The sequence below is a fragment of the Hyperoodon ampullatus genome, assembly GCF_949752795.1.
Source record: "Hyperoodon ampullatus genome assembly, chromosome: 1".
Lineage (NCBI taxonomy): Eukaryota > Metazoa > Chordata > Mammalia > Artiodactyla > Ziphiidae > Hyperoodon > Hyperoodon ampullatus.
The window spans coordinates 1955837-1970601 of NC_136914.1; the positions used below are offsets into that span (position 1 = coordinate 1955837).

General features: G+C 40.6%; 1 protein-coding gene across 5 annotated transcripts in view; it reads right to left on the minus strand.

Annotated features, from left to right (window-relative positions):
- The window catches only part of TRIM2 (tripartite motif containing 2), a gene marked incomplete at its 3' end in the record, with an annotated part of 52587 nt that extends 38746 nt beyond the window's left edge, over positions 1-13841 (minus strand). For 4 of the 5 annotated variants that reach the window (XM_079698143.1, XM_079698142.1, XM_079698141.1 and 1 more), the window contains exons 1-2: positions 13693-13841; positions 9001-9238 (exon numbers count right to left, since the gene is read on the minus strand). In XM_079698143.1, coding sequence (XP_079554269.1) covers positions 9001-9238; positions 13693-13826 — 372 coding nt within the window. In that variant the 5' untranslated portion in view covers positions 13827-13841. Of the gene's footprint in view, positions 1-8971; positions 9239-13692 lie in introns of all 5 variants that reach the window. The other variant, XM_079698139.1, reaches the window with a different exon arrangement.
- Between the last annotated feature and the right edge of the window lie 924 nt (positions 13842-14765).

Below are 14765 nucleotides of genomic sequence, written 5' to 3' on the forward strand. Positions count from 1 at the left end.
AAAACTTATGACAGTGCTCAGAGTAAAATTTATAGCTGTAAATGTCTACATGAAAAAGAAGATCTCAAATCAATAACCTAGGCTTCCACCTTAGAGAACTAGAAAAAGAAGAACAAACTAAACCCAAAGCAAGCGGAAGAAAGGAAATAAAGATTAGTGTGGAGATCAATAAAATGGAGAACAGAAAAACAATATAGAGAATCAATGAGCCAAAAGTTGGTTCTTTGTAAGAATCAACAAAATTGACAAACAGGATACTATGGACTGTTGTATGTCAATAAATCAAATAACCTAGATAAAACGGATAAATTCCTAGAAACACACAAACTACCAAAACTAACTCAGAGAAGAAATAGAACATATGAATAGACCTACAATAAGTAAAGAGATCAATCAATATTCAAAAAACCTCCAACAAAGAAAAGTCCAAGGCGAGACGGCTTCACTGGTGAGTTCTACCAAACATTTCAAGAAGAATTAACACCAATCCCCAAACTCTTCAAAAATAGAAGAGAAGGGAACATTTCCTAATTCATTAGGCCAGTAATATACTGACACCAAAGTCAAAGACATCACACAAGAAAAGAAAATTAAAGACTAATAATCCCTATGAATATAGGTGCAAAAATCCTTAACAAAATACTAGTAAACTGAACCCAGCTGCATATTAAAAAGATTAAACACCATGACCACGTGGGATTTATTCCAGGAATGCAAGGGTGGTCCACATACAATAATCAATATTTGTAATACACCACGCTAATAAGATGGAGAAGAATTCCACATGATCAGATCAGTAAATACAGAAATAGGATTTGACAATACCCAACACCCTTTCATGATAAAAAAAACAAAACAAAAAACACATCAAATTAGAAATAGAAGGAAAATTCCTCAACTTGAAAAACGGCATCTGTAAAAACCCCACAGCTTACTTAATGGTGACTCCCTCCTAAGATCAGGAATATGACAAGGATGTCCACTTTTGCCACTTCTATTCAACAATGTACTGGAAGTTTTAGCCAGAGCATATAGGCAAGAAAAATAAAATGCATCCAAACTGGAAAAGAAGAAGTAAGAATTTCTCTATTCAGAGATGACTTATATATGGAAAATCCCAAAGAATGTACACATGTGCACGTGCACACACACACACTATTAGAACTAACAAATGAATTCAGCAAAGTTTTAGGATACAACATGAACAAACAAAAATCAGTTGTATTTCTATACACTAGCAATGAACAATCCAAAAATGAAATTAAGAAAATTCCATTTATAATAGCATCCAAAAGAATATAAAATACTTAAAGAATAAATTTAACAGAGAAGGTACAAGACTTGTACACTGAAAGCTACAAAATATTGTTGAAAGAAATTAAAGAATACCTAAATAATGGAAATAAATGGAAAGATATCCCATGCTCATGAATTGGAAGACTTAATATTGTTAAGAGGGCAATATTCCCAAACTGATCTACAGATTCAATGAAATATCTATCAAAACTCCAACTTCTTTTTTCACAGAAGTGAACAAGCTGTTCCTAAAATTTATATAAAATTACACTGGTACCCTGAATAGCCAAAACAACCTTCCAAAGAAGAACAAAATTGGAAGCCTCACACTTCCCTATTTCAAAACTTACTACCAAGCTAGAGTAATAAAAATTGTGTGTTACCAGCATAAGGATAGGCATATAGATCAATGGAATAGAATTGAGAGTCCAGAAATAAAACCATACATTTATGGTCAACTGATTCTTGAAAAGGGTGCCAAGACCACTCAATGGGGGAAAAGAGTCTTTTCAACAAGGGATGTCAAGACCACTGGATATCTATGTGTAAAAGAACAAAGTTGAAACCTTACCTCACTCCATATACAAAAATTAACTCAAAATAGATTAACAACCTAAATGTAAGAGCTAAAACTATAAAAATCCTAGAAAAAAAACCATAGGGTTAAATTTTCATGACCTTGGACTTGGCAATAGATTCCTAGATATGATAGCAAAAACACAAGCAAAAAAAGAAAAAGTAGATAAATTGGACTTCATCAAATTAAAAACCTGTGTATCAAAGGGCAGTACCAGGAAAGTAAAAAGAATGGGAAAAATATTTCCTAGTTATATATCTGATAAGGATGTAGTATCCAGAACATACAAAGAACCCCTGCAACTCAAGAACCCAATTCAAAAATTGTCAAAGGAATTAAATAGACATTTCTAAAAAGGGTAAACAAATGGCCAGTTTTCACAGGAAAATACTCTAACATCATTAGTTACTAGGAAAATGCAAATCAAAACCACAGTGAGACACCACTTCACACCAGCTAGGAGGGCTAGACTCAAAAAAATCAGATAATAGGTGTTGGTGAGAATGTGAAAAAATCAGAACTCTCATACTTTGCTGGTGGGAATGTAAAATGGTGTAATTCTATGAAAACAGTTGGTGGTTCCTCAAAGGTTAAACATTACCATATGACCCAGCAATTCCACTCTCCTAGGTATCTACCCAAGAGAACTGAAAACGTATGTCCACACAAAAACTGTACATGAATGTTCATAGCAGCATTATTCATAATAGTCAAAAAGTGGAAACAACCCAAATATCCATCAACTCATGAATGGATAAACAAATTATGGTATAATATTTAGCCATAAAAGAGGAATGAAGTTCTGATATACGCCTCAATATAGATGAACCTTGAAAACATTATGCTAAGTGATAGAAGCCAGACTCAAAAGGCCACATATTGTAGAATTCCATTTATATCAAATGTCCACAATGGAAAAATCCTTAGAGACAGAAAGCAGGCTGGTGGGTGCCAGGGGTTGGGGTGTCGGGGAGGGGATGAGGAATGGCTGCTTAACAGGTATGGAGTTTCTTTGGGGGATAACGAAAAACTTCTGGAATTAGATAGTGGTGATGTTTGGACAACCTTTTAAATATGCTAAAAGCCATTGAATTGTACACTTTAAAGGGGTTAAAATGTTGAGCTTTATGTTAAGTGATTTTAACCTCCATTTTAAGAAACTGATTCCATCTTTGAAGAGATAGCAACAGACCTGAGTAGTTGTCCCTGGTTCTGTATCTTGCATGTTTCTTGGGAAGTAAAGGCCCTGAAATCATTTTGAAGAGTCTACAACTAGTCATTCTCTAATGCTTGTGCTCAGGTTCTGACAGCTTTGACTCAAGCTGAGACTTCATTGTGGGAGGTGAGCAACTCAGTTGAACTCATCCATCTTGGGTGAGAGGACACTGGTGCTCCCAAGGGTGGGTGGGCCAGAGCCCAGGATGAGCTTGTTGTTGACAAGTAGTCACCATTTGTGTTCATTAGAAGAGGAGATGGCAGGACTATATGCATAATAACGTGCTGAAAAGGATGGTCAGGGCCTTGCAGCCACCCCCCACCCCGCCAGGCTTCTGGAAGTGGGGGCTGATTAGTAGCAGGGCATTCTTAATGAGGATCTCTCCTTTGCACCTCTTAACATGCTTGTTAGGAAGGCACCTAAGCCAGCAACAACAGGGCTTAAGGATCATTTGTGTTCTGGGACTTTGAGGCATGAGCTCAAATGTCTGCTTTAAGTGCAAAGAACCTCTTAAATCACTGACCATTATTCCCATTTTTCTTTGTATTTGAACAATGCAGCCATGGCAGTTTAATTAGAAGACAGATAGTGTCACAGCACTTAAAGTAAATGACAGGCTTTCATCCACATGTGCTAATCAGCACCAGGCAGTTTATGAGGGCAACATCCTGCTTCATTGTTAATTACCCAATTTTATGAATCATTTGAATTGTTTTTAAAGATTTACCCATGGCAATTAACTGCAGCCATTTATCTGTAATATTGCATGCATTTGACTTGAATATGCAGGGAGGACCCCCGTTTCGGAGCATCAGCAGAGAACTCCTACAATCTATGGTGGAACAATAGAATGATTCAAGACACACAGTAAATTTTCCAAGGCTTCTTGCTAGTTTATATGTTTTATGATTCCAAAGACTCATAATGACCCAGCATAGAAAAAGTGCTCAAAACACACTTTAAATAGCTTCATTCACCTCCAGGAGGATCCATTTCTTTAGAGTTAATTTTTAATGTGATTTGATGTGATATGTTTCATAGAGAAACAGGGAACGTTTCAACCTAAAGGCTTCTTTACCTTTGCTGGAATTAGCATCTCTGTGACTGTTTCTCCTTAGCAGCCTATGGCATCCAAGGGTCTCTATTGCTCAGGCATGCTCAGGAAATACATCTTTAGGAATTCTTTGTGAAGTTTAATATTTATTTTCTCCTATGATTATTAACCGTTTATAGATTTGTGAATTTTTCAAGTTCTAGGCTCATTTTCTTTTGTGATATTCAATATTTTTCTTAATTAGTAAGTAAGTGCTCTTACACGGTAAAAGTTTGCTGGGGTATTTTATTTTATTTATTTATTTTTTTAAAAATTATTTATTTTGGCTGCGCCGTGTCTTTCTTGCAGCACGCGGGATCTTCTTTGCGGAATGCGGACTCTTAGTTTCGGTATTCACGCGGGATCTAGTTTCCCGATCAGGGATCAAAACTGGGTCCCCTACCTTGGGAGAGTGAAGTCCCACCCACTGGACCACCAAGGAAGTCCCTGCTCAGGTATTATAAATAAGAATTTTACAGCTACTTTCATAAACGGAATGATTCATAGTTTTCTTCTTGTTCTGTCTTCACTAGATTTTGGTGTCAGAGTTAATGAGTATATCATAGGTGAATTTGGTAGCTTCCTATCTTTTCTTATGATCCAGAAGTATAGATACTAGGAATCATATCTGTTTTATACAGGTTTGAAGGCATTCAGTTTTAAATGAACTTTCACCAGTTTTCTTCAAGATTATAGGTCTATTTGGGTTTTCTTGATCATTTGTAGTTTCCTAGATAATCATCCACTTCATTCAAACTTTCACTATATTAGCCTTTAGCACAGAGAATTGATCTACTAATTTTAAAATCTTCTTTTTATCTATACTGATATCTCTTTATTAGTCCCAATTTGATTTATTTATATTTATCCTTTGGTGCTTTATCAGATGTCAGATTATTTCATTAATTAAAAAAATTCAGCTCTTGGATTTATTCATCAACACAATTGTTTCTTTTTTTTTTGCGGTATGCGGGCCTCTCGCTGTTGTGGCCTCTCCCGTTGAGGAGCACAGGCTCCGGACGCGTAGGCCCAGCGGCCATGGCTCACGGGCCCAGCCGCTCCGCGGCATGTGGGATCTTGCCGGACCGGGGCACGAACCCGTGTCCCCTGCATTGGCAGGCAGACTCTCAACCACTGCGCCACCAGGGAAGCCCTGTTTCATTATTTTCAAACTCTCCAAGGTTATCGTTACTATTTTCTTTTTTTCGTGTGCCATATATTTATTTTAATGTTCTTTTCCTAACTTCTTGAAATGAACTCTTTTTAAATAAAATACTTAAACAAATAAAATTTCCTGAGTATAGATAATGACTTTATCTTATACATTTAATAGATAAAGCTTACACTTTCGATATTTTGTAAATAGTCTAATTTTGCTATTTTTTCTTTGATTAAATAATTACAAACTTTTAAAAAAGATTTGGGGTTTCTTCTGAAACATATGTTACTAGTGTAATTTTATTGCATTGTGGTGCAGGAACTTGGTCTACACAATGGAAAAATACAGTGATTTTTTTAAAATGACCTATTATATGATCAATTTGAATCGCTCAAATTCTCACAGTCTTAATAGCTTAGTTGAACAGATTTTCGTATATGCCTTTTTCTTAGTGGGAGGCAGATTCTCGAGTGAAAGAATACTCTCTTCTCTGAAATTCATCCTTCCCTCTCCAAGTCCATGGATGCTTTTCTTGTTCTACCCCTTATCATCTCGCATTTGGACAACTCAGTACTAAACTCAACTGGTGGTGCAGCCTCCCGTCTCTGCTATGCTCTTCCTCCACAATGCCATTAACATACCCATCTCCTGTTTAAAAGGTTTTAATGCTTCTCCACTGCTTATGGAATTTAGGTCAAACCTTTCCTCTATGACATTCTTAGCTCGTCACAGTTTCTCCCCTCTACTTTTCTAGACTCATCCTGTATTCTCCGGCCCGCCTCTGTTCCCACCACCACTGGGCATCTCCGTGCTCCAGCTGTGCTGGGCTGCAGCTCATCCCTGAATTCCACGACGCTCCTGCCTTTACTTACTGATGTAATCTTTCCAGTTGCCGTTATTTCTCATCCCACATGACTGTCCTTTACACCCCAAATTTGGACCAGTGTCTATAGTAGATCTCCTAAAGTTTCTAAAACTTTACTCCCCTATCAAGTCAGATCTCCAGAGAGCTCCACCTGGACTACTCTTGAAGGGGACTCAGGTACCTGATGGAAATGCCTTCCCAGACGAGTATTTAGAATGTGAGCCCCAGGGGGAGACAGCCTTAGCATTCACTAAGAGCCAGTGTGAGAAGCCATCATAAGAGGGCACCCTTTAAAGTTCCTTTTGCAAAACTTACATGGTAACTCTCCCTTGGAGTACAGTGCGCAGAAAATCTACAGTTATCGATAGCCTGGTGTGCTTTCGATTAAATAATTAAGGATATGTAATCCACGATGTCTCTATTGTTTTGGCTAGCAAAACGCTCAGGATGCTATTTCCTCCTGGTCTAGCTTTTATGATGTGTCAACTAGCTATGTTACTTAAACTGTTCAAGTCTCAGTTTCTTTATCTAGAAAATGAAGGTAACCATTACGAATTTACACAGAGTTGTGTGTGAGACGCCTAGCATGGTGTCTGGCCATTTGTTTAAAAATATGTACTACTGACTTTTGAGAGACTGAATATAAAAATGCACACGGGGGCTTCCCTGGTGGCGCAGTGGTTGAGAGTCCACCTGCCGATGCAGGGGACACGGGTTCGTGCCCCGGTCCGGGAAGATCCCACATGCCGCGGAGCGGCTAGGCCCATGAGCCACGACCGCTGAGCCTGCGCGTCCGGAGCCTGTGCTCCGCAACGGGAGAGGCCACAACAGTGAGAGGCCCACGTACCACAAAAAAAAAAAAAAAATGCACACGGACCATACAAAAATAAAACTCTGACCCACAACCTGCCCAAGAAACCAACCCCCTTATCCACAATGAAACAAACCAGGAAGCCAGCCTGCTCTAAGTCAGACTGCTATCTCTGTTAACAATCCAAAAAGCTAAATAATAACTTCTGTACCAATTGACCCCAAATGGCTAGGACTTGATAATTAACAGCTCCTATAATTTTTGTCCCTCTTCCAACTTAGGACTGACCAGAGAAAGCCAAATCTGCACCCCTAAGAAGTTACATAGGATGTCCCCCTTCTAATTAGTTGGCCCCCAGCTTCCCCATGCCAACCACTCCCAATCAGGGCATAGCTGAAGCCTCCCCTTTTTTCCACTACAGAGCTGTCCCGCTCCTCTGCCTGACTCTGAGTCTCTGACGAAACACAAGTGATGGTCTGACTCCTTGTTACAGCAAGTGCTGAGTAAATAGCCTTTGCTTTTCCTCATTTGGTTGGTCTCTGTTTATATGTACACTTCCATGTGTAAGATGCTGTGCTGAGTGCTAGGGGTATAATGATGAACATGGTCCCTCTCTCTTGGAGCTCACTTTCTACAAGGAAAGCCAGCAGATACACAGCTGGAGGCAGGCAGAACATGGCAAATGTCATGAAGGAAATCAAGACATGGTATGATGGCAGGAAACCGGGTGTCAGAGGCGGTCTGCCCTAGAGAGTGAGCTAGAGAGGACTGCCTGGTGTAGAAATTTGAGCTGAGACATGGAGGATGAGAATGAGCTAGCCACATAAAGAGGGAACGAAGAGCATTCCAGGCATGAGGAACAGACAGCAACCAGGGCCGAAGGTGGGAAACCACTTGGCAAGTTCTAGGAGGCCAGTGGGGCTGCAGCACAGTGGGTCTATAAGAGGTAGATCAACAGTTATTAGTTACGGCTAATAATTATTGCCTTGCCCTAAGAACCTCATGTTACTTCAGTGGTTTGATTATAGCAGTTTCAAACACTTTTGAAGTGGCCACTACATAAAGAAAAAAATGAAATAAGCCACTAATTAGAAATAATTTTAATAGCTAATATTTATAGAGAGCTTACAGTATGCTTTCTATGACTAAAATATTTAATTCTCCAAATAATGACTAAAATATTTAATTCTCCAAATATTTAATTCTATGACTAAAATATTTAATTCTCCAAATAATCCTGTATGGGAGACTGTTCTTTCTGCAGATGAGGAAGTGAGACAGAGAGTTTAGTAAATTTCCCAAAGCTGACACAGGAAATGAGTTTGAAGAGCAGGATTTGAATCAGGCAGTCTGACTCCAAAGCTGGCAGTGAGCTGCTATGCAATGCTGCCTCTTCAGGCCACATAGCTGCAGTGAATCCATCGTTTGATGGTACACACCGGTCCTCCCGAGTTTATAATGGTTACTGTGTTTGCTGGCAGCAGGAAGTATGTCTGGAATCTACAGGCTATAATCTCTGATCAGGGATTCACATAACTTCAGAGTATTTATGATTAAGGAATAGGGTCTAATGGAGCATGAGAAAACTTTCCCTCACAAGAAAAATAAAACACTGTAAATAACATTTTAATAATCATTCTCAATTTGCAGAACTTATCTACTATTAAATCTTTCTCCATAATTTATTACACAGATGTTTGTGGGTCAAAGTATGCCCAGCTCGCAAAGAGTTGTCAGTTTGCTCTCTTGGGGAAACCAACAATTTGTGCTAAGTTGGCACAATGAAGATTGATCTTATTATTTAAATAAATTGGGTCAGAGAAAGGAGGCAGGCAAAATAGTCTGAGGACAGGTAAAAAGTGTTTTCAATCACTCATTTTCCAGGTGGAGTTCTGTTTCAGTGTATATACCCTCTGATTGACCAAAGCCTCCCCAAATCAAGCAGCCCCTCAGCCAGGCAGTGCCTGCAATCCGCTCACTTACATTCCCATCGTGGTTTGGGCAAGAGAGAGGCTTCCCCGCAGCCACAGCGGTGACTGTCTCCAGGATGGAGGACTCCTCAGCATTGTTGCCTGGAGTTCGCTGCAGCACGTCCATCAGGTTTGTGATGAAGAAGTTGTTCTGGAGCGCGGCCACCCCCTTCTCGGGCAGGATGGAGGTCTGGCGGCACACGGGGCAGGAGAGGGTTAGACTGTGGGCGGGAATGTAGTTCTGCAGGCACCTGTCGCAGAAACAGAAGCGGGGCGGTCAGCACAGTGGGGCTCCTGCAGGGGCTACCAGACAGGTTCTCGGTGACTACAGGGCTACTTTGCATAACTTCCGTTGTGGTCTGCTTCACTAGGAAAAGATTAGTTCTGAAGTCAGTAGGTCACCTCACATTGCACCAGCCAACTGATCAGATAATCTCATTGACTTTGGTACTGTTTCCTCGAGCTTTGCCACACAGGCAAAGTGTGGTCCACAGGTGAGCATCACTGGCCTCAACGGGGAGCTTGGAAGAAACGCAGACTCACGGGACCCACTCCAGGCCTGATGAATCAGATTCCCAGGCGATGTGTATGCACATTTAAGATTGAGAAGCACTGGCCTAGAATGCCTAGTATGGCGTTCACGAATTTGTGGACTTTTACACGAATTGGAAGAAACATGTCACGTTTTCTATTAGCGCTGAAACTCTTTTTACATACAAAATCATAAGCAGATTTCAGATGTTAAAAACACATCGAAGTGGAAATGTTTGTTTGAAACAGGGATGGAACACCCAGATTCCCACCAACACCATATCTTCTTAAGAGCCTCTCAAGAGCCATCAACTTAATTCATTTAATTAGCGAAATGTATGGCTAATACAGTTGACCCTTGAACAACGCGCGAGTTAGGGGCGCCGACCCTTGGTGCAGTGGAAAATCCGAAAATCCACGTATAACTCAGAGCCAGCCCTCCAATTACCCAGCTCCTCCACATCCGGGGTTTTACACCTGCAGATTCAACCAACCGCAGGTCTTGTCATCCTGTAATACTGACTCCTGAAAAGAATCCGCACGTAAGTAAACCCATGCAGTTCAAACCCGTGTTGTTCAGGGGTCAACTTTACTTCCAGTCATCCTGTGATCACTTTTAAATGTATGAGGAAAGACAGGCAGAGAGAGGGTAAGTTACTTGCCCAAGGGACTTAGGCCGTCAGAGGCAGAGTGGTTGCTCAAACCCAGGCAATTTGGCACCAGAATCTAAGCTTGACATCACTACAACGTTTCCCAGTTTCTCCAACAAATTTGAAAACTTCTGATTTCGCCCCATTTCTCTTATTTTGTAGATGGGGAAACTGACATCAAGGAGGTTAAGTGACCTTCCCTATGTCACACAGTAGATAGCACTGAATCAATACCAGAGATGAAACAGCTTTTGCTAAGGTCACTAGCAACATCTAAAACACATTTTTTGATTGTGTCATTCATCAAGCTTGAGCACTGCCTCCCCACCCCACCTTTTTATGACACTTTCTCTTTCCTTGGTTTCCGATACCACACTCACCTGGTTCCCCTTCTGCCTGCTCTCTTTTCTACTGAGTCAATAGAGTTTGGAGTTAATCAAGGCTTATCGTAAGCCCTCTTCTTTCCCTGGGTATTATATTATATTATAATGCATGATAAGCATAACACTCTCATATGTATGTTTCTTCCCACGGATGCCTCCTCTGAGCCCCATAACTGTACACCATCTGCTCTCTTGACATCTCCTCTTAGAGGTCTCACAGGTCCTAAAACTCAACATGTTCAAAACCAAACCCATGATATTCCCGCACGCTGTGTCCTCCACCCATCAGTGAACTGCACCTCCATCCCTTCATCTAAGCAAACCAGAACTATGAGTCATTCTAAAAACAGTCATTCCCACACTGGTCTTCACTGTCCACATGCAACCCATCACCAACGCCTGGAAATTCCTCAATATGGTTCCAGCCTCCCCAGGTCTCTTCATCTGTATGAAGACACCCTTGCTTAGATATCTGCAGTTGCCCTACCCCTGGTATAATGCCATCCAGCTTGTACCCCGCCTCACCCTTCTCCATACTGCAACCAGAGCGACCTTTCCCAAATGCAAAGCCAACCATTTAAATCTCCTCCCCCTCACATCTAAGATGAAACCCTTCCATGGCTTCCACTGTTCTTACAGTGAAGACAAGAATCCATATGTGGTAATATGGATCACCCACCTATATGGTCTGGACCTATTTATTTTCTGGCTTTCCCCCTCATTTGCTGCACATTTGGGCCTATCTAAGTTCTTCCAAAGTGTTACAGGCCCTCTCACTCTACACCTTTGTACATACCTGAAATTCTTTTCTTCTGCTCACTCCCCTTTGCTAAATTAATTTTTCCTCATCCTTGGGATTTCTGCCTATTCATCACTTCTGCAGGGAAGCCTTCCCCGATTAGAGCAAATTCCCCTATTACGTGGTTGCCTGTGTACTTCTGGTATATGGCCCTTGTCACTGGCTTAATCTCACATTAATCTGAGTGAGTAGGTGTTTAATAACTGGCTCCTGCACTTGGCTGGAAGCTTCATAAGGCCGGGGACTGTGTCTGTGTCCTCCAAGCCCCACTGATGGCATTTTAGGACAAATGAGAGTAAGAGAGCGGCTGTCCACTGAGCAGCCGGTGTTTGTGCCCAGCAGGAGATGGAGATACAGGGTCCTGGGTCTCTCCATGACCAGCCGTGAAGTTTTGTCTCTGCATAAACCGAATTTTCCCATTTTAGGGAAAGTTGCCAGCACCTTCAAAAGGAAATCAGTTCAATGCACACGATGCTAAAACAATTTCAACATATTAGCATTCCCTAGGGACTTGCCATGGCGGGATCCTGAAAATCGCCAGCAGTAGCTACTGGATGGGGAGTAGAAGTGGCGTGGGCTAGACCTAATTGAGAGGGCAGGAGGCCAACCCCGGGCAGCCCGGAAGTGCCGCTTCTCACCCGCAAGAGCACGGAAACGGGAGCCAAAAACAGCCTGACGAGACACTGAACACTGGTGAATGGGGCCGCCCTGCTAAGCTCAAGCTGAGTGGCTCTCAGTGTCGGGTATAAAGAGTGCCCGGCTATGTCGACTACTCCCTCTCAAGTAATGCCCTTACCATGTGAGCCCAGGGACCCATGGACAGTTAAAGCTGCTGGTCATGCTTTAGCTACATCCATTGAGTGAGGGGGAAAAAAATCACTCTCCATGTCGCCATTTTGGAATATGAATTTTAAATTACGTAAGCCAAGGTATAAAATTATGAACAAAGTACAAAGTATCAGTGCCCTATATACCACCACTTAAAACAAACAAAAAGCTGTACACACACACACACACACAACCCCACAACAACCCAAAACAAAGAAAGCAAAACAAACAAAACACCACAACCACCAGTAACAAATCCACCTTCTCCATCCATCCATCACCACCAAAGATGTAGTTATTCTGTTGCAGTTGAGACCTTCCAAGGTAAATCAACTCAAAGCACGTTCAATGAGATAACAAATGTACCTTAAACTGGATGGTAAATGTAATTACCATTGATTTGAAGTCACTGGAAATACCAATTTCCTGTTCTATGATAGGATGTAAAAAGTTTTAACTATGTGTATTAATTAATAAAAGAAAATTAATAAAACACAATTAACATATTTGCCTTTAAGAAAAATATGTAAACTTACTAGGGAAATACTAAAATTAGACCACAGATAAACTAATTACCAACAACATCTTTTTATGCTTAATTGCTGATGGGGTAAGTTGAACGAGAGGGTAAAAATATGTTTTGAAAACTGATTAATTCAATGTAAAAAACTATTCAAGAAATTTTTTTAAAAGAAGTGTGTTTTCAAAAATAAAAAATAATAATAAATCATTTTAGTTTACAAAAAAAAAGAAGTGTGTTTTCATATGTAGCAAATTGTATATTCAGGTGATTTATAGTCATTTAATATATATAGTTTTTTTTCTTTATCCAAAACATCATAATGTTCAAATATGCCATTAGTATGTGTCTTCTGTGGAAGAAAGCTCCCTCCTTTCAACTAACTCCTCATATATGTAGGTATTTTACCTGATTTGTTATATGGGAGAAAATGATAGTTTTTTTTTTAAGATTTTTTTGATATGGGCCATTTTTTAAAGTCTTTATTGAATTTGTTACAATATTGCTTCTGTTTTATGTTTGGTTTTTTGGCCACGAGGCATGTGGGATCTTAACTCCCCAACGAGGGATCGAACCGGCACCCCCTGCATTGGAAGACAAAGTCTTAACCAATGGACAGCCAGGGAAGTCCTGAAAATGATAGCTTTTTCATTGGCCCTCACCAAAGATCCGCCATGAGGGATCTATGGTTGGCAAAAACTGTTTCACAAGGAACAATGGGAAAATTTAAAAAATGTTTGAATCTTAAAATATTTAAGCTCCATCTCCTGCGGAAATAAATCATAGCGATTGGATTGCTTTCTCCCGCTTAGAATAGTTCTTTGAAATAAAGTACATTCTTGGCAACTCATGATTGCGTTTCTAGATGTCTATCAGAAGCACAAAAGATTTATTGTCTCCCAGAGGTAACTGTAGAATTCTGGAAAGAACCCTTTGGCAGGTTGTAGGAGGTCAGTCTGTAAAACCCCCTTCTCTGAGCACAGAGGAGGCTTACCTCTCGCAGAAAGTGTGCAGACAGGGGAGAACCTTGGGATTCTTGTACCTTTCCAGGCATATACTGCAAATCAGAAACTGCTTGTCAATCTGGCGCACCACAGGACTTGGGATGTTGGTGGCTTCACTTGCCATCCTAGACCACTGACATGGGGGGCCGGCTGTCTTTGACCCTGCACGCTGCCGCTGTCAGACAGAAAAACCAAAACGGAAAAACATATAATAATCTGCAAATGCAAATCAATCATTGGTTTATTCGCTAGAGGCATTGTGTTATGAATATGGGTAGAAGTCCATGTTGTGACCTTGACATGACTATAACCAACCCTCATCGCTATAGAGGGTGTACAGTGAGGGGCCTATTTGTAGATCAATAAAGTAATCACAGGTTCAGCATGCAAAGAAAACAAATTAGAAGAAGGTATGTTGTACAGCGAGGTAGCTTGCTGGGAGACTCACAGATATAGAGAACAAACTAGTGGTTACCAGTGGGGGCAGGAGGGCGATAGAGGTGGGGGAGTGAGAGGTACAAACTACCACGGGTGAGATAGGCTCAAGGATGTGTTGTACAACACGGGGAATAGAGCCAATATTTTGAAATCACTAAATGGAAAGTAACCTTTAAAAATTGTATTAAAAATTAAATTACTGCAAGAAACAAAGAAGAGGTAGCTTGCTGGGTTTCAAAGTGGGGGCAGCTGAAGGAATACATACTTACATAGTCCTGCCTGTTCATGACTTCAGCCATGACTATATCTGAATATATATATATATATATATATATATATAGTCTTATTAGAGTCTATATTAAATAGAATAGTCTTACTAGGATAGAATGTGTTTTCCCAACTATTATACTTGAAGGGGGTCAAAATATGCCACCCCCAAATAAGCCACTTTGATATAAGGATTATTTTGAGCTGAAGGCAATTGAGAAGCAGCAGATGAGGAAGAGCCCTCTCCCTATGCCATCTGCCTGAAAGCAGGGCACACATGTCCCATTTGTAAAGGTGCCCCACTCTCCTGTATGCATAACAAACCTTACTAAGCCACACTTATCGACCATACATATCC